General features: G+C 46.4%; 1 protein-coding gene across 2 annotated transcripts; it reads left to right on the top strand.

Moving 5' to 3' along the window:
* The first annotated feature begins 315 nt into the window (after nt 1-315).
* HDC (histidine decarboxylase) lies at nt 316-21,826 on the top strand. 2 transcript variants are annotated; one of them, XM_068536005.1, is made up of 12 exons: nt 316-343; nt 2,653-2,825; nt 6,325-6,438; nt 7,400-7,522; nt 10,101-10,235; nt 10,485-10,628; nt 11,401-11,467; nt 12,287-12,449; nt 12,525-12,615; nt 16,252-16,350; nt 20,543-20,644; nt 20,780-21,826. In XM_068536005.1, the coding sequence occupies exons 1-12, from the start codon at nt 316-318 to the stop codon at nt 21,524-21,526; spliced, it is 1,986 nt and encodes a 661-aa protein (XP_068392106.1). In that variant the 3' UTR covers nt 21,527-21,826. The 2 variants fall into 2 exon arrangements, with proteins under 2 accessions (XP_068392106.1, XP_068392117.1); XM_068536016.1 differs by lacking the exon at nt 16,252-16,350.
* The last annotated feature ends 473 nt before the right edge of the window (nt 21,827-22,299 follow it).

The following is a 22,299-nucleotide window of genomic DNA, read 5'->3' as shown; positions in this document are numbered from 1 at the left end:
AATCTGGGACCAGAAAGAAGTGAGGGCTCTTTACCATATCCACCTGGAGGCTGCCTGCGAAGTGCACTGTTTAATTTAGAAGTGCCTTTTATCCTCGATCTCTGGACCAGCTAAAGTTGTGGTCACTGTTCCCAGCAAGGACTGGGGGAAGAAGGGGTGGAATTAATTAAACCTAGAGGAAGGGCCACGGAAGGGCGGAGCTAAGGTGGAAGAGAGGAGAACCCTTTAAATAAAGGGCGCACATGGGCTGCCCAGGAGCACACATTCCACCTCCTCCGTGTTGTCTGTGAGAAGGAGCCAAGCCCCAGGGAGACGATGGAACCTGAGGAGTACAGAAGGAGAGGTGAGCAGGGGCATCCCTGGCCCTCTTCCCTGCTGCCACTCTTGTAGGAACTGCTGCTTAGATTTTGGGGTGTCTTTTGACTGGAGTGTTAGAATTTCCTTCTGAGAGTTGACTTCCACAAAGTTTTTCCTGAGAAGGGAATGTGGGATCAGTGTTTAAAACTTTTCTCAGCCTCTCTTTCATTCTCTCCCTCATACACCAACTCTCATGTGCGTCCACACTACTGTGCCAGACTTTTCCTTTCTTCTTTCCCACGGAATAGGGGATTTGGGTTTCTGAAATACTAAATGGGTAAAGGGGGATTATTCATGTTCTGAAGTAGAAAAGAATTTCCCTAAGTATTCTGCAGTCATGCAAAATCTCATCTTCCTTCCTCTTCATTTCTCTATGTGTGAATCTGTCTGTAGACTTCTTTCATTTAGTCATTCATTCCATAAATATTTAAAGAGCACCTACTCTGTCTCAAGCCTTGTGTGATGAGCAAAACCAAATGGTTATCTTGTCTTCAGGCACGGCTGTCCTAAGAGGGAAAGTAAGTAGTTGCTTATAATTTCTCTCTCCATAAATTTTTATATCCTCATCCCCTCTAGTAGGTTATTTTGCCTAAAATTTCTTTGCTGTAAGGTGTGGTCCCATGTTAAAATCCAACTTTTCCTCTCTTTCCTCTACCCAGACATAACTCACTAAGTGGCTATCAGTCTTTTTTTTTTTTTTTTTTAACTTTTTATTTTATATTGGAGTATAGCCAGTTAACAATGTTATGATAGTTTCAGGTGCACAGCAAAGTGACTCAGCCATACCTATACATGTATCCATTCTCCCCCAAACTCCCCTCCCATCCAGGCTGAATGACTATCAGTCTTTACACTTCAGTGGACATTAGCTTATTCCATTGCTTTCCAAAGGCACTCAGCCGAGAGCTGGTTTTATCAGCTGTGGATGTTTATCCTGTGGATGTTTATCCTGTGAGTGGAACACAAAAACATTCCATACGGTCCCTGGGTAAGTGGAGGGCTAGGTCCAGGGCTCTCAGAGCTCTGGAGGGATGCTGCTGTAGTCATGAAAGTCATCGGGCCGTGGGAGGGTTGGAGGAGAGCACAAAGAAGAGAGAAGGGTGCTGGAAGTTTTCACAGTTTTGTCTGGGACTGGTCCTGCTTATAAGAATTTTGCATGAGCTGATGCAGTGGGAAGACATCGGGTTGCCTTTCCTTGTCTCTCTCACTCTCTCTCCCTCTTTTGCAGGGGGAAAAGGAGGCTAGGGAGTACTAAGGAGGAATGATAGATATTGAGAGAGACACAGAGGGAGGAGAGATGAACACACAGACACAGAGCGGAAGAGAAGCAACGAGAGAGAGAGAAAAAGAGATAGAGATGAAGAGACAGAGGCTCTGAAGACAGAGACCCTTTCCTGGAGAAATGAAAGGGAAGAAAGAATAGATAATTTGCAGTGGCTTCAAGTATTCGACTTGGCTGTTTTTCTTCCTTATTCTTTTATTCATTCATTTGATAAAATTCGTTGAGCATCTGAAAACTGTTCTAGGTACTGAGGTATTGGTGGAGGCAGAAGCGAGGGAGGTAAATTGATTAAGACATGGCCCTGCATTTCCCAAGATTTCAGGCTAGTGCAGGGTTCTTAGTCTGGGCCTATGGTTGTGCTTTAGGGAGTCCATGAACCTCAGAGATTACACACAAAATTGTGTGTATACAAGTCTACCGTTTTAATCAGATTCTCAAAGAAGTTCATGGGTCCAAAAATGTGGGGAATTACTGGTCCAATGGGAATGGTGAACAAATATATTTTTTACCTTTTATCAGACCCTAGTGTGGGAGCTTGCCATCTGTGCCAACAAGGCACAAGTATAGGGGGTGTGTGTGCGTGTGTGTTCAATCTCTGGATGGAAAGAGCCACAGCGTTTCTACTGAATCTGTAAGGTGATGAATGCATAGACCCTCTGTTTTTGAGAAGAAAAGAAAGGTGGGAGAGCTGATCAAGATTAATATGGAGAAGGGAAGGGGAGGAAAAAGAAATCCTTTACTTTGGTGTTAGAGCTTGATGCCTTGGAGATTTTCCCTCTTATTCATGTATATAGAGTCAGACTCTCCCTCCATCATTCATTCACTCCTTTGCACACTTTTAAATTTTTTAATTGAAGACAAGCTGTGTACTGGGGGTCAGGCCCTCCGCCATTCAGCCCATGAATCCATCTCCTTCTTCACCCAGTCTCCTGATCCCGATGCTAGGGCGACGGGCACGAATTGGCCAGGCCCAGTCAGGGGACATGAGCCTGGCTTCTCTGCCTCCCTTGTAGGAAAGGAGATGGTGGATTACATCTGCCAGTACCTGAGCAGCGTGCAGGAGCGGCGGGTGACTCCGGATGTGAGGCCTGGCTACCTGCGGGCCCAGCTGCCCGAGAGTGCGCCCGAGGAGCCCGACAGCTGGGACAGCATCTTTGGGGACATTGAGCGAATCATCATGCCCGGGGTGAGACGCAGTCACCGCAGGGTGATTCTGGATGTCGGGGTGTAGGTGGGCGGGTGGCGATGGGCCTGGAAAGCCTTGGGTAACCCTAAGATAAGCCCTCAGCCCCTTGGCCACCGACATCCCAGACTGTCTTCTGGGCATATGGAGGGCCGGGACTTTGACTGAAATTAGGTTTCTGGTGCCAGGGCTGACCTGTAGAGTTGGGTAGGGAGCAGGAGGGAGTAAGGACTGCATCCCAGGGCCTGTCTGACAGAAGGGTGGAAGTCAGATGGGATGAGGTGAGTAGTGAAGATTGGGCCCGAGGGGAAAGGACAGACGTGGGGAGCAAGATGGAGAGAGGAGGAGGTGGGAGATGGTCCCTGAAGCCCCTGTTGGCAGAGCCAGGGAACTCTCCTACAGAATCCTGAGACGTGCCAAAGGGAAGGAGGGAAGCCAAAGCACACCTCTCCGAGGGTACCCCGGTTGTCAGGTTGGGTGGGCCGGGAAGCTGAACGAGTCCAGGTCAGCCCCCTCCTTTCTCCTCCATGAAGTGGAGAACCCCGTCCTTCCTAACCAAGGGAGGTCTCCTGATTGAACTGCTTTTCAGGAGTAGGAAGGAGCTTTCCCTGAATCATCTATACTCTCAGTGACAAGGGGCATAGCCTGGTGACAGTGCTAGTGGGTCCAGGGAACAAACAGAGGCTGGCTGACGCCTGGGGCTTGTGCTGAAGCTGCCGTGTGCTGTGACAGTGTCCCCGAGCACCGGGAGCTGTGCCAGGCGCTCCTGCTGAAAGTGGACCATCTTCCTCTCACGGAAGGGCTGCCTTTTACTGTGCTCCACGCCACGTGCCAGGCACTGTACTAGCCACATGGTAGACTGGCTTGTTTTATCCCCAAAGGACCTTACGATCCATGTTTTATGAAGAAACTGAGGCTCAGAGAAGTTAGTTGTCTTCCCAGAGTCACAGGTCTCCCTGCTTGGGGCACTGGTGTCATGAACCACGTGTGTCCAGCAGCTCTTCCCCAGGATGACTTGGTATTTGCTCCCATCATCCCCAAAGAGCTTTGGACTTAGATGTGACAGAAATACACCTGGAGGCGGAGGTGAGATATTTCTGTTTTCTTTCAAACACAGAAAGTGATGGCAAGTTTGTACAAAGCCAAATATTCATCTCTCTCTGACCATTCAGCCTATTTCGTAAGCATATTTTGAAAATTTCCGTATCAGTAAAACTCTACCAGGGAGGCTAGCTCCCCGATAAGATTATCTCATGGATTTCATTCTGTGAAATGTAATCTGTGGAGGGGCCAACCGTAATTTGGTAGTGAGACTGAAAGCAGCTGTCAGAAGAGAGGGAAATGAGCTGATTCATTTGACTGAAAGAAATTCCAGCAGTTGCTGGGGGTACGGTTAAAGAGGCTCATTTCTGGACCAAGAGGTCTGTCTGTTTTGATAAGCATTCCTTTGACTTATCTTATCTTATGTATCTTATTAGAACAGACAATTGCCTCTTGATAGGGCCAGGAGGTGGAAGGCCTTCTCCAGGGTTTCCAAAATACTGTCACTAATCACATCAGTAATGAAGACCCAATCTTTCATCTCATCTCTCAGGCTGCACCAGCCTCTGAGAGTTGGCCTGAAAGCCATCAGCCCTTTGCTTTCTCATTAGGGTCAGCGCCTCCTTTAAAACTGGATTAATTTCCCCCTCCATGCCACCTCCTAGACACAAGGAGAAGAAAAACTGTCTTTTTGCTTTAATTCCAACCCTGGTTAGAGAAACCCCACCTACTCTTCATGAGGGAGGGAGAGGAGAGCAGGGGGAGAAGGCAGGGTGCCAAACTGCTTAGGTGCTGGGCTCCAGAGTCAGGAAGCCCTGGGTTTCTGACATCTGTCCCTATGAGGTGTACGTGATCATGGGAATGCTCTCTCTCTCCACCAGCCCCAACTGTTATCTGTAAAACAGGGATAATGTTAGAACCTACCTAATAGGGGTGCTGTGAGAATTAAACAAGATAAAGCATAGGAAGTGGAAGATATTGTCATTACCTATGATGCCGTCTGCTTGGTGAAAGTCGGAGGACGAGGTCTGATTATCTAAGAGTCAAGTCAGGATATGTGATATGTCCATCACCATGTGATCAGCTTACCATTAACATTAGTGCTTTACATTTTACAAATTTCCTCCCAGGCTGATCCACACAACAGCCCCAGGAGACAGGATTTATTTTATTATGAGAAACTGAGGTTGAGAGAGGTACAGGGAGGATCCTGGTTTTATGGGGTGGGAATTGGATGAAAAAATTGGGACCCCCCCCCCCCACTTAAGAAAAAAAAATTAAGAATGGATCTTGAAAGAGACCCATGCAAACATGGGACCTTGATGCTTAAGTTCATTAGCTTCACAATAAATCTACGGGGTCACACAGCTGGTTACGGCAGGGTTAGGACTGGAACCTGTGTCCTTGGGCTTAAATCTTATGCTCCTTCTACCATACACACTATCCAGGACACCGTCCTTGCTCTTAAAGGGTTAAAGGGATTTGTGTACACGAAATAACTCGATAATACACTAAAATGTTATCTTGTGAGTTCTCAGTAGCGTGAAACATCTAGAATGAGAACATTCCATGGGCCCGGGGAAGGGATCAAAGGTGGATGGGGACCTGGGGAAGGGTTCATAGAGGAAATGAATATTTAGTGGTTTTCTAAGAGTTAGCAGATTTTGGAAGGTCCCGTCTGTATGAGAAGTGCCTTCCTGTCAGGGGACACAGCTTTGCTCAAAGACATGAACGCAGATACGAACAGGGTATGATTGTAGAACAGTGAGATGAAGCCAGATTAGATAATCAGTGAGGCCAATGAGGCACCGAAAATGTTTCTGAGAGCAGTTGAAGGAGGCCCTTCCTGTCCACGGGCCCCTCCTTTCGTCCGGTTAATCTAACTGTGGGCTCAAGGGTTAACCTGGAGGCAGTTTCCCATGCCCTTGGGCTGGCACTTCTGTCTTCTAGTCTCCTCACTCCATCCCCACTGGGAAGCTAAGGACAGCTTTGAACCCAGGCACACTGGCCCTCTGCAAGAGTGCATGCCCAAAGAACTCTGGATACTTTTTGCAAGAGACTGAATGAGACAAGCAACCTGCTCTTCCAGAGCTCACAGTCTCCCCTTCCTCTTATTACTGGGTAGGAGCCGTGCGGGGGGTAAGCTTTGGAGACTAATGCAAACACTACCCAGAATCCACAACTCTAATTCCCATAGCAATTTTCATCTTGCATATTCCCTTCTGGTCTCTGCGTGTGTGCAAAGCTCCACGGATGAACTAGCTCAGAATATGAGAAACGTGGGCGGCAAGAACACTGTGACTATGCCTTACTTTTATGGATTTGTGTCACTTGTTGGTTGTCTTAAAAGTGTCAGCCAGTCTCTAGAGTGGGCGCTGCCCCTTGCCAGGGAGGGTCTCTGGAAGAGGAAAGCCGCCGGTAGCTGCCCCTGGTGCCACCCGTGTACCTGCTCTGCTTCCAGGTGGTACACTGGCAAAGCCCCCATATGCACGCCTACTACCCAGCTCTCACCTCTTGGCCATCACTTCTGGGAGACATGCTGGCTGATGCCATCAACTGCTTGGGATTTACCTGGGTGAGTAACCATGGCTGCAGCTATAACCAGTGGAAAAGGGGACATGGCAGGAAGTGAAATCCTGGGGCAGACATATTTTGTCCGGGTCTCTGAACAGGGTTTCAAGTTAGATATTAACAATGGCTACATTACTTGAGCTTAAGCTTTATATAAATGATCTCATCTTATTCTTTAACCCTGTGAAATTATGAGTAGTGGCCCCATTTTGTAAGGGTGAATTAAAAAATGAAGGCTTAAGTAATTTATCTCCCCAAGACCACATAGTTCTCGAGACAGAGATGAGATTTGGACCAAGATCTGGTTATTGCCACAATTTGTTACACTCTCTAAGCACTTTGGTCCCTGTGGGTACAACCTTCCCCTTGCTCTTGTCTTTGAGGGGTTAGGGATATGCCCTAAGGCTTCCCTTAATAACTCCTTAAGCACCAATCAGCTTTAAATTGTGCCACAAGCCTCCTAGAACAGCTCTCTATTTTAAGCCTGAACTGTTATAGGATGTGTGTGTGTGTGTGTGTGTGTGTGTGTGTGTGTGTGTGTGTGTGTAGGGGTGGGTGGGTGGAGTGGGTTGGAAGCTGGGAGAGTTGCTATCTTTTCCAGGAGGAAGTGCATTCTTTCTTGGTCTTAAAACTTCCCCCTGGCCTTTAGAATGCTTTTCAGCTGGGTATTTTAGGGACTTGGGGAGCCAAATGGAAGCAATCATTTCTAGGGCTGTTTTTCCATCGGGCCTTGGAGTCACAGGAGAATCCACCTCATTGAGGATGGCATGAACCAAAGCCCCACATTCTTTCCCCTTTCTGGTTTGGCAGAGGATGAAGGCGCCACAGGACCTAAAAGTGGCGCCTTCTCCAGCAACAAGACAGGCCTGGGGAGGGTCAAGGCAGAGACGGATGTGTTTCTGGGGCTGGTGGGGACATCTTGGTGCCCTGGGGCAATCCAGATGACATTGCTTTCCCTCTTTCAGGCTTCCAGCCCTGTGTGCACGGAACTGGAGATGAATGTCATGGACTGGCTGGCAAAAATGCTGGGGCTTCCAGAGCACTTCCTGCACCACCACCCTGGCAGCCAGGGGGGAGGCGTCTTGCAGGTGCCTCCATTGGCAAAGCTCCTCCTAGCACAGGGACTAAGTAGGGAAAGATAAGCCAAACTTACCCGGGTGATTCTCATGTTTTCCGTGGAGTTTCCCCCATGTCACTCACACCACCACCGTCCCTGCCAGCACCATCACCATTACCATCATAACTATCATGACTGACACCACCATCACCCACACCACCAACTCCACCACAGTCCCCGCTCCCACCTTTGCTGCCACTACCATCTTGACTTCCATTGCCTTTACACCATGGCCACGACTGTCTCCACTTTTCTTTTAGTTTTTCTTTGAAAAAAATTAAAAAGTCAACACATTATCACATTTCTAGTATTCCTTGATTCACGTTTCTTAGTTTCTAATCTGACATCTCCCCTCTCTTGTCCCATTTTACGCCTTATGGTAAGTAGAAAAGAGAAGGCGAGTAGAAACTTCTTTCCTCCCTCTTAGGTCCAGGAGACTTTTGGCAGTGAGAGAAATTAACAATGTAGATCGATGTATCTTATAATCCTGTCTTTTGAATATCTGTCAAATGACAGTTGTTCAAATATTTCTTTTTTTATCAAGAGTAGTGCAGCATAGTGGAGCTTGAGGAGTGCCTCCTGTAGACCGTGCACATTGCTAGGTACTTTTGCATCTATAAACCCTTGACATTCATGAGGGTTTGGTTCTGAGACCTTTGAGAACCCCCAAATTCTTGAATTATTCTGTAATGTGTAATTTTCTTGATCTTATGATATATAAGATAGAGAAATAATAATAATAATAATTCCTTCAAAAGGTGGATGTGAGGATTCAAAGATTTCCTCTATTAAATAAAAATAGCCATGCTGCCCTGAGATGAGAAATGGAAAGTTTGCTGGGCCCGTTTGCTAGCTAAGTGACTCCCTCTCTCACTCCAGTCTTGTACCAAGATTAAAATCTGACCCTCACAAGAAAGACAAATTACTGCATGTTGTGGACCTTCTGGGTTGTTAGCAGATAGTTATAGCTTCAAATATTATATCTGGAAGAACATGCTAAATGCCTGCTGGGCATGACCTTGCTTTTCATCTAATTATCTCAAGAACCCTGTAGGTAAATAGTGTCATCCCCTATTTATGTATGTATGTATGTATGTATGTATGTATGTATGTATGTATGTATTTATTTATTTATTTATGGGTGTGTTGGGTCTTCGTTTCTGTGTGAGGGCTTTCTCTAGTTGCGGCAAGCGGGGACCACTCTTCATCGCGGTGTGCGGGCCTCTCACTATCGCGGCCTCTCTTGTTGCGGAGCACAGGCTCCGTAGCTGTGGCTCATGGGCCCAGTCGCTCCGCGGCATGTGGGATCTTCCCAGACCAGGGCTCAAACCCGTGTCCCCTGCATTGGCAGGCAGACTCTCAACCACTGCGCCACCAGGGAAGCCCCATCCCCAATTTTTCAAATAAGAGCACGGAAGCTCAGAGAGGTTAAAAACTTGCTCCAGGTCACACAGCTGGTAAGTGGAAGAATGAGGAGTCAAACCTGACCCTGTCTAAATCCAAACCATGCTTTCTCCCGTATCCATCAGCCACATGAACTTGGTTTAGTTCTGTAACCTCTCTGAGCATCACTATTGTCATATGTAGACAGGAATCACAAGTGTCGCAGGTGTGATGAGGAGCAAATGCGATAGCAGAAAGTGTTTTGTGAACTAGGAATAGCTATACAGATGGAAGGTGGTATTATTATATTATTATTACTATTCTGCTGGCTTCCTAATTGTGGAGTAATTTTCAGCCACTGAATATCTTGTGGGATCTGGTCTATAGCATTTCCTGTGACACAGTCTCTAGGCTTTTCAGCAGGGAGCAATCAGCTGTAGGTCACCTAAGGATTTCAAGAAGCAAAGACACCAAAGACTGAGCAAATGAATGATGAGAAATCATCAAGATTTCTGTGACGTTGCTGAGGTGGCCCCCAGGATTCCCACAATCGTGGCCAGAGCAAAATCCTACCCAACGCTTTTTTTGGTTAATTGATACTCCCACTCTGGTAGGCAGCTAAAGGGATGCTCTCTATTTTATAAATGGAAACGAGCCTTCTGGAGGGGCAATATTAGCTCAAGGTCACAAGAGCCATTGGCAGCAAAACTGAGGCCAAAGTTATCTCTCAAGTAGGCCAGGACCCTCTCTCTCTGGGATATCTCTGTGGAAACAAACTCCATTTCCACACCTAATACATGGAAAGTTCTTTTTTTTTTTTTTTTTTTAACATGGGGAACGAACATATCTACAAGCAGACTTGTATCTAACATTCCCTGAACATTCTCTTTTTGGTCTTTGTGGCCTAATAAAGATGTTGAAAATTTGCTTTCATTACTACCCTGAAAATTATAGGAGAGGGAGGTGTCCCAGGAATGCATAGGAAGTTGTGAATGTAGAATGTAGAAGAGGCATGTGAGCTGGGGGGAAGGGCAACTCCTTAGGCAGGCGCTGTGTACTTCCTCAGGAATAGCTATTAAGCACACTCACACACACCTACAAAACCTGGGGCATTTGCCAAGGAAATACATGGAGAGGCTGCCACTGGGAACCTTCTTCCATTGCAGAGCACTGTCAGTGAGTCTACCTTGATCGCCTTGCTGGCAGCAAGGAAGAACAAAATCCTGGAAATAAAAGCATCTGAGCCTGGGGCGGATGAGTCTTCCCTGAACGCCCGGCTTGTTGCCTATGCCTCCGACCAGGTGAGTTGCCCAACATAAGCCAAACCTTCAGGTAGGGCTTGGCTTCTGGAGTCTTAGTCCTTGAGTGATTTCTCTGTAGACATGAGCCCGCTGGGTTCAGGGCAGCCCAGGCCTCAGAGGTTGTCCAAGGAACCCTGGGGGAAGGCAAACGTCACATGTTGTGATTGCTTCCCTTGGTCTGGTTTCAGCAGTTTCTGGGAGTGCTCGTTCCAGGATGACTCTGCTAAGAGCTTTCCACTGTCCTTCTAGGCCCACTCCTCGGTGGAGAAGGCTGGTTTGATTTCTCTGGTCAAGATGAAATTCCTGCCTGTGGATGACGACTTCTCACTCCGAGGGGAAGTTCTTCAGAAAGCCATCAAGGAGGACAGAGAACAGGGCTTGGTGCCCGTCTTTGTAAGTCAGACCATGTTCTGAGCTTAGAATGATAGAGCTGGGAGGTGAGGAAGGAATTTTGGCAGAATTCAGGTAAGTAACATGCTGCAAACAAGAGCAGAAATGTCCTCAAATACAATGTTTTACAAATTATGAGTTAGTGCGTTAGGAAATAAATTTTGTGGGTCAGAACCAACATTAAAAGAAGAAAAGGGCTTCCCTGGTGGCGCAGTGGTTGAGAATCTGCCTACTAATGCAGGGGACACGGGTTCGAGCCCTGGTCTGGGAAGATCCCACATGCCGCGGAGCGGCTGGGCCCGTGAGCCACAACTACTGAGCCTGCGCGTCTGGAGCCTGTGCTCCACAACAAGAGAGGCCACGACAGTGAGAGGCCCGTGCGCCGTGATGAAGAGTGGCCCCCGCTTGCCGCAACTAGAGAAAGCCCTCGCACAGAAACGAAGACCCAACACAGCCAAAAATAAATAATTAATTAATTTTAAAAAAATAAGGAAAAAAAAAAAGAAATAGAACGGAAAATATGAGAGTACGTTCCTGTGTTGAGAATATGCATTGTTTGGTAAAACTTTTATTTCAGATACACATGTGTATATGTCCTAGGTTGCTATACAAAATGTATTTCTTACTGTGGGTCATGGTAAAATACAGTGTGAAACATACCCTGTTCTAGTGGGATGGAGGGGGTTGATAATATCTGTGATGAAATCTTTTTTTTCAGGCCGAATGTGTCACACGAGCCCACCTTCCCATGTTAACTTCCTCTGTTTTCCTCCAGGTCTGTGCCACACTGGGGACCACTGGGGTCTGTGCATTTGACCGCCTGTCAGAGCTGGGCCCCATCTGTAAGTGTCTGCCCTGTCTGGCTAGGAAGACAAGTAATGAGTTTTAAAATTTTCCCTAGAGCAAGAGCCTGAAACCAGCTCAGTGCAATTCTCTGGTCCTTCCGTGGTCAATGCACAGAGTGTAGGAAGAGCCACCAGAGGTCATGAGTACCTTCTTCCAGGCAGCCAGGTCACTGACCCCCTTGCATCCTGTCCTCAGAGGCAACAGTGGGAGGACCTCAGGTCTCTCACTCTCTCACTTGTATGTTGAAATCTGCTTAAAGCAGGACATATCCAAAACACAGGGTGAGTGAGTCATAGTGGAATATTTTCTAGTCTAGGCTGAGAAAATGAAAATGAAAAGGTAGGGTAGGGGAAACCACGGGGTGAGGGGGAGATAAAGGCAGAAAGGAAACCCAAATGTGATTGTTCAAAATCCTCAAGCAAGAAACCCACTAGGAAAGAGAGACACCCCCTCTCTAACATTTGTATTAGATGCATTAACATTGCTCTCTGGGCCAGTGGTAAGTTGGTTTCTGTTCCAGAAAGCTCTGGGTGGAGGCCAAGAGGGTGTCGACCCTCTGGTCAGTGAAAGGTGAGGCTCTGTAGGCTTTCCCTGCAGGTGTGGCCGTGCCTCACTCAGCCCCACTCCTTGCACTGACACCCTCCCCCCATGTCCACATGCCTCCGTGTCTCAATCAGCCATGGGCATCCTTTCTCAGCCCTTCCCTTGCAGCCCAGCAGCTGGATGGACCAGGTAAGAGATGCCTTTTAGCTGGCTGGTGGCAATCCACTCCCACCCCCAGTGCCACCCCCAATGGGTGATGTTTGCCTCCTCAGGTGCCAACGAGGGGCTGTGGCTCCACATCGATGCTGCCTACGCGGGCACTGCCTTCCTGTGCCCTGAGTTCCGGGGGTTTCTGAAGGGCATCGAGTACGCCGATTCCTTCACCTTTAATCCTTCCAAGTGGATGATGGTGCACTTTGACTGTACTGGGTTCTGGTGAGTGTGGCAGCCAAGCTCCCAGCCTGTGGGAAAGCCATCCTCAGCTACTAATGCCCATTTGGAAACCCACAGGGTCAAGGACAAGTACAAGCTGCAGCAGACCTTCAGCGTGAACCCCGTCTACCTCAGGCATGCCGACTCGGGTGCGGCCACCGACTTCATGGTGAGTGGCCAGGAACGGGCAGCATGGCAGCCTCTGAGATGGAAACGGCCTGAGTCTGATGAGGGTCTCCTTCCCTCACACTATAAGCCCATCCCATAATATTTCCACTGTGTACCTTTGGTTTCAAGCTGTGCCTAAGCATATAGAATAAAACCCAGAAAACTTTAAAAACCCTAGAGAATGAAACCAACCTTTGAGGTAGGATGCGAGTTTCCTGAGTATTTGTGGCATTTAAAAATTCTCCCAATTCCCTTCTGCCTCTGTCCTGGATAATCTTCTCTGCTCACTCCCTAGCAGCAGGGCAGGGTGGAGAATTTCCATGGATAGGAAAAGAGGCTCCTTCCTTAAACTGTTTTCATCCTTTTGTCCCCATCGAGGCACTGTGGGAGGCTCCACGGTGGGGATGGGGCAATAGTTATCCTTCCCGAGGTTCTGGGTGCCTCCAGGCATTCCTGCCTTGCCCACTAGCTGCACCTCAATCTCTCGACCCTGCCCACATTCTCAATCTGTACTATCTCTTGGGGAGACAACTTCTTCAGATTTACTCCTCAGTTTGAAGATGAGCCCTTCCTTTAATTGTAAGGGAGACAGGGATGTAAACTAATAAGTTACATATAACATGGCCAAGGCTAGGCAGAGTGAGACAAGCTTGATTTGGAATTCCATACCAGCAGTGGGCTTTTGGGAGACATAGTGGACCTCTCTCAGCCTTGACTTTCTCATCTGCAAAATGGGCATGGTGGCACTGATTTCACAGGGTATTGTGAGGCTGCAATGGGAACATATATGTAGATCACTTCTTACTGGGAATGTGGTACATGATTAATAAATGGTAGGTGTGATATTTCTAAAAGCTCTCCTTTTAAGCTGCAGAGATTTGTTATATAGTGAAGAGGTTAAAAACACAGATGACCTGTGTTTGAATTCTGGCTCCTCCATTTATTAACTTGTGTGGTCTTGGGCAAATGGCTTAAGCTATTTAGGTTTTCTCATCTGTAAAATGATGGTGATAATAACAGTACTAGCTTCTTAGTTAGCCTTGCTGTGAGGGATAAATGAATTAATACAGTGAAGCACAGAGAGCAATGTCTGCCATCTGGGAGTCATTTTTTTTTTTTAATATATGCTTTTTTTAAAAAAAATATTTATTTATTTATAGCTGTGTTGGGTCTTTGTTGCTGTGCCCGCGCTTACTCTAGTTGCATCGAGCAGGGGCTACTCTGTGGCAGTGCGTGGGCTTCTCATTGCGGTGGCTTCTCTTGTTGCGGAGCATGGGCTCTAGGCACGTGGGCTTCAGTTGTTGTGGCACGTGGGCTCGGTAGTTGTGGCTCGCAGGCTCTAGAGCGCAGGCTCAGTAGTTGCGGTGCACGGGCTTAGTTGCTCCGCGGCATGTGGGATCTTCCCCAACCAGGGCTCGAACCCATGTCCCCTGCATTGGCAGGTGGATTCTTAACCACTGCACCACCAGCGGAGCCCAATGCCCATTTTTCTATAAGTGAACTTGGATCATCATAACTTAAGAGCATTTTCTTACCTTGGCCCATTTTGGATTTTATGTTACTTTTTTGTGTTTTTGTTTTTTGTCCACAACAGTATCTCAGGATCTTTTTGTGGTTCATTCCCATCAGTTCAGAGATTTTACATTGCTCTCTCTCTTCCAGATCACTTATAAAAATATTAAATTATACTTTTCTTAGCCCTGGTCCAGAATGTGTTACTTTATCTTTTCCTTCCCTCACCTCTAATCCTATGGATTTAATTTTTAAGTCTCAAAGAAACTCCTAGAAAACTGAAGCTGCTGTCTGTTATGATCCTGGGGGTCTTCACTGCTACTTTGCCCCTTGCCCCAAGCTCTTTTTCACCCAGGTGGCTGAAGCTTTAAATAAAAGCCCAACCATTTTGAGATGAGCCAGAAATAGAGCAGCATCCTGGGAGAGAAGACTTAGGGACTTCATCCCTCGGGCCCTGGAGCCACCTAAAATCAAGGCTAGATTCTTCTGACATCAGGAAGCTCCCTCTCCTCCCCCCAACTAGTGCAGGGGAAATTGTCTTGTTCTTGGCTGTGAGACCGGCAAAACCTTGATAGGACACAGAGGAGACTTGGGAATGGCTTGAGTTAAAGAAGAGCCATGTCCAAATTTCCTGTTCCAGCAGAAAATATCTGCTAGAACCACCCTGCTGGGTCAGCATGGATTGGTTGTGGAATACTGACAGGAGGAACAACTGGGGATATGTTCAGACTGTAAAGAAATCAAAATTAAAATCATCTCTGCCTCTCATTTAATTGGCTCGTGAATTATTGTAGTCAATTGGCCATAACCATCTGGAAAACAATGTTTTCAGAGGCCACTATTATCCATTCATTAGTCTCCATCTGGAGTGTCCATCTAACAAAGGGTGGAGTTGACGCTCTCCTTGTTACAGGGAAAAGAAAGTCCCCATGCTGGTCCTCAGCCCTGGAGTGTTTTGCTTGGAAATCAAAGGCTTAGTGCTTGATATAGAGAAACATTGTCCATCAACCAAGGGGTCATGTCCAAACTGTGCCTGGGTCAGGAAACTGGGGCAAAGGATGAAGGTGTGCACAGTTTTGAGGATTAGGCAATCCCATGGAGGAACAGATAAATATTCGATGGGAAAAATATTTATTTTTAGTCAACAGAAATTGTGGTGATGCTTTCTGACATTTGACGAAGAGGTCATTAGAAATCACACTACTCATCAGAATAATTGCAAATGTGTGCTAAACCCTTTGCTCTGTTTACAGATCTGAGAAATCGATTTGGAATTGGTTTGAAAATTTTCAGACCTTTGGTGCCCGCAACCTTGAACTTTAAGCTCTGTTGAATTTGGTCATCAGGAACAGAGGGTCAGTTTTAGTCTAACAAAGGCCGAGATATAGATGTTTATTTGCAGTCTGAGGGCTGGTGTCCTCCTGAGGGCATAGAACGTCACAGGAAAAATAAGGTCAGGGCAGTGAAATTAAATAATAATCATCTTGGTTCTAGGCAGAAACACCATTGTGATTTGTGGCTCACATTTTTATCATCTAAATAGCCAGGACTTATTGACAACTTCCTGTGAAGCCCTTCACCCTGGTTCTCCTCACACCACATCCCTAGAGGTGCTGTTCATTCTTTGTCTCACAAAGAGCCAGAGAGGCAGCAATGCCCAAGTAAGAGGTAGAGATGGAGGAGAAACCCAGGTCTGTGAGGCTCCAGCATCTGAGCTCTTGAACCCTATACTTTACATTGTTGTGGGGAAGAGAAATCAAACTCTATTTTCTGCTATTCAAGGTAGCTTAGGTTCTTTTAGAGAAGAAACGTATTGCCCCTATCTTGAATTTCAGCCTGGGATGAGATTTTTAAAGCAGCATTTAAAGCAAAGTGTCTTCTCCTTGGCCCAGGGTCATGGACTTGGTTTCTACCTGTGCTGCTCTTGGACAAAGGTTTGGTCACATGATGAGGTAGCCTTTGTGTATCTTGCCTTGGCTTCTCCTTAGCAACAGCCTCGGGCATCCTGGTGACACTCTGCATCCATGGAGGGTTGTGCAGACGACAGATGATAAAGCTCAGGGGTGTGTGTGGGAGCAGCAGGGGTCCCTGTCTCTAACCATGGCACTGTGCTCCTTTGTTCTAGCACTGGCAGATCCCCCTGAGCAGGCGGTTTCGCTCTATTAAACTCTGGTTTGTGATCCGGTCCTTCGGGGTGAAGAATCTTCAAGCACACATCAGACATGTATGTAGTGGGCAGACCTTGGGAGGAGCCCAGGCTCGCTTTGTGGCCTAGTGGGGAGGAAGGCTGCTTTCTGCTCTGCAGACCTTTCCCGGGGGGGATGTGTGATGTATGGCTCAGGTGCCTGGGCCTGTTTGTGAGCTCCTGGGACTTGATGATTCAGGGAGGCCGTCTGTTTGCTAGCTAGAGGATCACTGAGCAGAAGATGACACTGAGGGCTGTCTGGTGTGTCCCCCCCCACCCCCGCCACCTGACTGTCTCACCATCCCTTCTGCTATCATCGAGCACTGGGGAGGGATGGCCCGAGAGCCTGGTTTGCAGAGAAAGAAATAGAAAGTAAATCAAAGGTCAGCTTGTGGCCCGGGTAGGAGCCTATCTTTTAAAAAATTACTCTGATTGTCATGGCTGTCTGAAAATTTTAGTCACTATTATGGTTATGCCAGAAACAGGGTTCGCCTGGCTTGGACATGTAGACCTGCAAGTCTGGAACAAACATCCCTGCATGATGTCAAGAGGTATTTACTGAAGGCATATTTGGTACAATTTATTTCAACTCAATTCAACAACAGAATTATTGTGCTAGGAAAGAGACCCAGAGCTGAATGAGACAGGCACAGTTCCTCTGTCATAGTCTTCATGGAAGGGGTGGAACTTAACTAAGAATTTTGGTCAGCAGCAATTTTCTCTCATTTTTATGAGTGCCTATGAGAAAGACAAAGGTATTGATAAATACAACAGGGTTACTCCAAAGATGTTGTCCTTTGTTCCTCTGCGTGTCTTTCCCTGGCCACCTTTCCTCTAGGGAATTCCGTCCTCATTAAGCAAACACAAGGCCAAATGCAGTGGTTGAATCAGTACGTATGACTGGCTAACTGTTGGTAACTTTACACTTGTTATCAACATCAAGGTGTTGGTTAACTGGATGTTTATCAATGAATGGCTGTCACCCAGGGACATTAGGCATTTTTGCTCTCTCTCTATCCTCAGACTCAAGACTGGAAAGTAGGTAGCTGGGGGATGAGGTGGTGGAGGTTACAGGTTATCATTTGGTTCCAACTCAGGACTGGATATTCAACGTGCAGGTGCTGGCTAATTACCCTCATGCTGCCTCTCCCAACTCAGAGCCCTGAATTCCCATCGGCTCCCCTTTGCCTACACTAGGCCCAGACTCCTGGGCCTGGCTTTTGAGGACCCAATTATCAGCCTCTAAGCTCAGGCTTCTCAATGACCCATTCCAACTCCATCCTCAGTGTGCCTCTGCACCTTCACCTGTGCGTTGCCCTCTTGGATCACCCTCTCTTCTCCAAATGTTGCCAATGGATTAAGTTCCGCTCCTCCCAGGAGCTTCCCTGACTATTCCATCCGCCCTCGTCTCTGCTTGCTCGGCATTCCTAGGACCACCTACTCAAGCACACCTACAAAACTGAGCTCTAAAAGCTACCAATGTCCCACAAAAGTAAAGGGTGGAACTACAATGAAGTTGTTTGATGTGAGTTAATTTTATCTCTTCAGCTTGACTGCGATCATAATTATTTTTACTTGCACAGTGTCTTAAAGAAATAACTTATAGGGTTTCATTAGGTTCTTACAACAATGCTTGGGGCAGTCACCCTGATGAACCCCATTTTATGGGTGAGGCTCAGAGATGGTAATTGCCCTGCTTAAGAGAGGAGGGCCTCCTTTCTTTACAGTTCTGGGCTATTTTCTATTATGTGAGCTCTTGAAAGTCATATAAAACCAAGTTGTGTATCTCCCTGTTATAGATTACTGCTTTAGAGAATGGGATATGGGTTTGATTTTTTAGTTCTACCCTTTACTATTTGGTGACCTTTGACAAATTACTTAAACTTTCCGTGTTTGCCTTCCTAATTTATAAAATGAGAAAATGATAATACCTCTCTCAAAGGTTTATGGTGATGATAAATAATACACATAAGCCCTTACTTAGTGCAAGACCTAATATTCCACTAAGTACTCAAACATTTCCTATTCCCACTTCCTCTTCCTCCCCCTTCCCCTCCCCCTTTCCTCTCCTCCTCCTCTTTCTTCTTCCTCCTCTTCTTTTCTTCTTCCTCTTCTCCTTCTCCTTCTCTTCCTTCTCCTTCTTCTTCTCCTTTTCTCCTCCTCCTCCTCCTCCAATTTTTCCTTCTTCTAATGATAATAAGTCAGCATTGTCGTCACCATCATCTCCTATCACCTACAACAGGGGTTTGTAAACTATTTTTTAAAAGGCAGATAGTAAATATTTTTGGCCTTGCAGGCCATATGGTCTCTGTTGTGAGTATTCAAGTCTGTCATTGTAGCACAAAAGCCACCATACACAGTACATTAACAGATAGGCGTGGCTGTGTTCCAAAGGACTTTATTTACAAAAACGGGTGTGAAGGAGGTGGGGCTCTATTTGGCCTGGGGGCTGCAGTTTTCCCGCCTCTGCCCTAGGATGGTACAAGGGCACTGGTTGTAGCCCTGCTTTCATCTCCCGTAAAGGTAGGTGGTTTCTGGTGGCAGGATGTTGCCTGGGCTCTTTCCTCTCTCCTCTGGCCCCTCTTCTCTCTTGTTGCCAAGAGCGTGTGTTACAGGAGACAACAGAGCATGGTAGGGGGTGCGCTTGGTGACCAGAGACCTGCATTCTGCCACTGCTACCTTGGGGACGCCACTTTCCTTTGGCTCTTTCTAGAAACTGAAGAGGTTGAACAAAGATGACTTTTGGCTCTCTTTCCTTGCTCAGAAGTATCAGTTTCATGGTCTTTGGCTAGCCTGATTCTAGATCTGTACCTGAGATGTCTTACTCGTGTAGACTTAAGAAACATTTACACAGAAAGATCTCAAAATTGGCAGGACAGGATGGAAATGGGCCTGGAGGGAAGGAGGCACAGCGGAGAATCATGACAAAATTAGAAAGTAAATTGCAAAAGTATAAAACAGTGAGAAAACATTTAGCAGCGTGCTTTCCCAGAGAGAGCCTTACGACTTGACAATGAAAAATGCTTAGGGTAGGGATTGGAGACCATTTTAAACAGACCATGCAGTGGAGAGAGAAAGTGGTTCTGGATCGGGTTTGTAGCAACTTGTTAGCTAAACCCTTTGACTTCTCTTGAAATAGAGTACCCAGTATGAGAACCAGGTGATAGCAATTATTTAGAAAATATTTTATTGAGATCCTTCTGGATGCCTGGAGAAATTTTTAAAAATGAAAGAAAGGGCAAGTCCTGTCCTTGTTTAGTTAGTAATACTAAGTAAAAAAAAAAAAAAAGGAAATTAAAAAATGATAACTTCAGTGAAAGATTAATATGGTACAAAGCTTTAAAACTTTTTTATTGTGGTAAAATATAGATGACATAACATTTGCAACTTGAACCATTTTAAAGCGTACAATTCAGTGGCATTAAGTACACTCACAATGTGTGCAACTGTCACTGCTATTTCCAGAACTTTTCCCATCATCCCCAGCAGAAACTCTGTACCCATTAAACAGGTTTAAAGCCTTCTCCATGGTGTACATGGGTATGATATGAAAAATATGTTCTTTGTGGAATGTCAGAAAAAAGGGGATGAAGGGCATTTGAGGTGAAAAGGTCTGAGAGGCAAGGGGAAGATGTAGACTTAGGATATGGGGGCAGGGCTGCTGACAGCTCACATGGTGCCTTTATGTACAGGAGAAACAAAAGTCTCTTCCTCTGAGCATTTGTAGCCCATAAGAGGCACCTGGCTGGGAATGCAGAACATGGGCTATGTTGTGGCCCCTGCTAGCCCTCTTGGCTTGTCTGTAAGCCAAGATATGTGAAGCCGGGATATGAGGGTACATTGCCTTGATGGCAAAGCCAATGTCTTCTGGGACTTCCCTGGTGGTCCAGTGGTTAGGACTCTGCGCTTTCACTGCCGAGGGCCCAGGTTCAATCCCTGGTCGGGGAACAGGATCCCACAAGCCTTCTGGTTCTGCGGGTGGGTTGAAAGAGGGCCCTGAGACATGAGTTCTCAAAGTGGAGCTAATGTGACAAGACATAGGGAGCCATTGGAGGTTTTATAGTTTGGAATATGAGCAAAATCAAATGGAGAAGAAAATCAGGCAGAAGCCACTTAGGTCTCTATAGTTCAAAGGTGTGACTGGTTTAAACCCCTTTAACAGTGTGGAAGTTTATGCACGGTTTCTCTCGCCTGTTATTAATCTCAGTTCTCTTGATGTTCACAATCCTAGGGTACTGAAATGGCTAAGTATTTTGAATCTCTGGTCAGAAACGAACCTTTCTTTGAAATTCCTGCCAAGAGGCACCTTGGCCTGGTGGTTTTTCGTCTAAAGGTAATGCCATCTTCCATCTCATGTGAAGGATGTTATTTGGTAATTTTCAGCCTCTCGGAAATGTAAATGCTGGGCTTCTGCAGATGCTTACAGGGAAAGTGATACAGACTTTACTTCTCTTTATCCTTCAAACAGGGTCCTAATTGCCTCACAGAAAGTGTGTTAAAGGAAACAGCTAAAGCTGGCCGTCTCTTCCTCATCCCAGCCACTATCCAGGACAAGTTGATCATCCGTTTCACTGTGACATCCCAGTTCACCACCAGGGATGACATCCTGAGAGACTGGAATCTCATTCATGATGCTGCCACTCTCATCCTGAGTCAGCATTGTACTTCCCAGCCTAGCCCTCAGGGGGGGAACCTCATCCCCCAAACCAGAGGCCCCAGAGCCTTGGCCAAGGAACTGTCCTTTCCATCTGTCAGCGGGGCAGGAGATGACCCAGCCCAGGCCAGGAAGATCATCACGCAGCCTCCACATGTGGGAGCCAGTCCCGTGAGAGGGGAAGGCAGCTGCCACCTTGAAACCCTGCTGGACCCACTTGATGACTGCTTTTCAGAAGAGGCCCCAGACCTCACCAAGCACAAGCTGTCCTCCTTCCTGTTCAATTATTTGTCTGTGCAGAATAAGAAGAAGGCAGTGCGTTCCCTCAGTTGCAACAGTGTGCCTGTAGGCGATCAGAAGCCACTGCCCACAGATGGCTCTGTGAAGAATGGCGGCTCCTCCCGGGTCAGAATCTTTTCTAGGTTTCCAGAAGAGATGATGATACTAAAGAAAAGTGCCTTCAAAAAACTAATCAAGTTCTACAGTGTCCCCAGCTTTCCTGAATGCAGCTCTCCATGTGGGCTCCAGCTGCCCTGCTGCCCTCTGCAGGCAATGGTTTAGACCAGGGGGTTCAGCCAGAGTCCATGAATGTGTTTCAGGGAGACTCTGGAGGCCTCAAAATTGTATGCTGAATTTATGTGCTTATGTTTATGTGCATTTTTCTTGGGAGAAAGCCAATGATTTCTTATCAGATTCTCATAGAAGTTCATTACCTATGATAGGATACAAATAGTTTAAGCCAGCATGATCCAGAAGATTCCAGCAGGCTGGTCAGAGAGAAAGGGTCTAGGGTGGTGTATTGACAGGCAGCTTCTGTGGTTTAGCTTGTGACACTGAAACTTTCAAGTTTCATGAAATATAATGTGGAAATAAATTGTGCTTGTCCCTGAAAAAAACATATCCTGTGTCACTTAATTGACCACTGAAATATTTGTTTTTCTTTTCCATTATGGTTTACTACAGGGTAAAATATAGTTCCTTGTACTATACAGTAGGACCTTGTTGTTTATCCATTCTATATATAATAGATTGCATCTTCTAATCCCAGATTCCCAAACCATCCTCCTCCCTCCCATGCCTTGGCAACCACAAGTCTGTTCTCTATGACTGTGAATCTGTTTCTGTTTCATAGATAAGTTCATTTGTGTCATATTTTAGATTCCACATATAAGTGATATCATATGGTATTTGTCTCTTTCTGACTTACTTCACTTAGTATGATAATCTCTAGGTCTATCCATGTTGCTGCAAATGGCATTATTTCATTCTTTTTTATGGCTGAGTAATATTCCATTGTATATATGTACCACATCTTTATCCATTCATCTGTCGAT

This window comes from Eschrichtius robustus, chromosome 1, assembly GCF_028021215.1.
Source record: "Eschrichtius robustus isolate mEscRob2 chromosome 1, mEscRob2.pri, whole genome shotgun sequence".
Taxonomy (NCBI): domain Eukaryota; kingdom Metazoa; phylum Chordata; class Mammalia; order Artiodactyla; family Eschrichtiidae; genus Eschrichtius; species Eschrichtius robustus.
Note: the sequence above shows the minus strand (reverse complement) of the source record. Positions and strands in the feature narration are given on the sequence as shown.

Bases quoted from the DNA above. Each gene is read 5' to 3' on its own strand.
- HDC (XM_068536005.1), top strand. From the start codon at position 316: ATGGAACCTGAGGAGTACAGAAGGAGAG. The intron at 7,523-10,100 runs GTGCCTCCATTG...CTTCCATTGCAG, and splicing joins AGGGGGGAGGCGTCTTGCAG to AGCACTGTCAGTGAGTCTAC. The intron at 16,351-20,542 runs GTATGTAGTGGG...TCACAATCCTAG, and splicing joins TTCAAGCACACATCAGACAT to GGTACTGAAATGGCTAAGTA.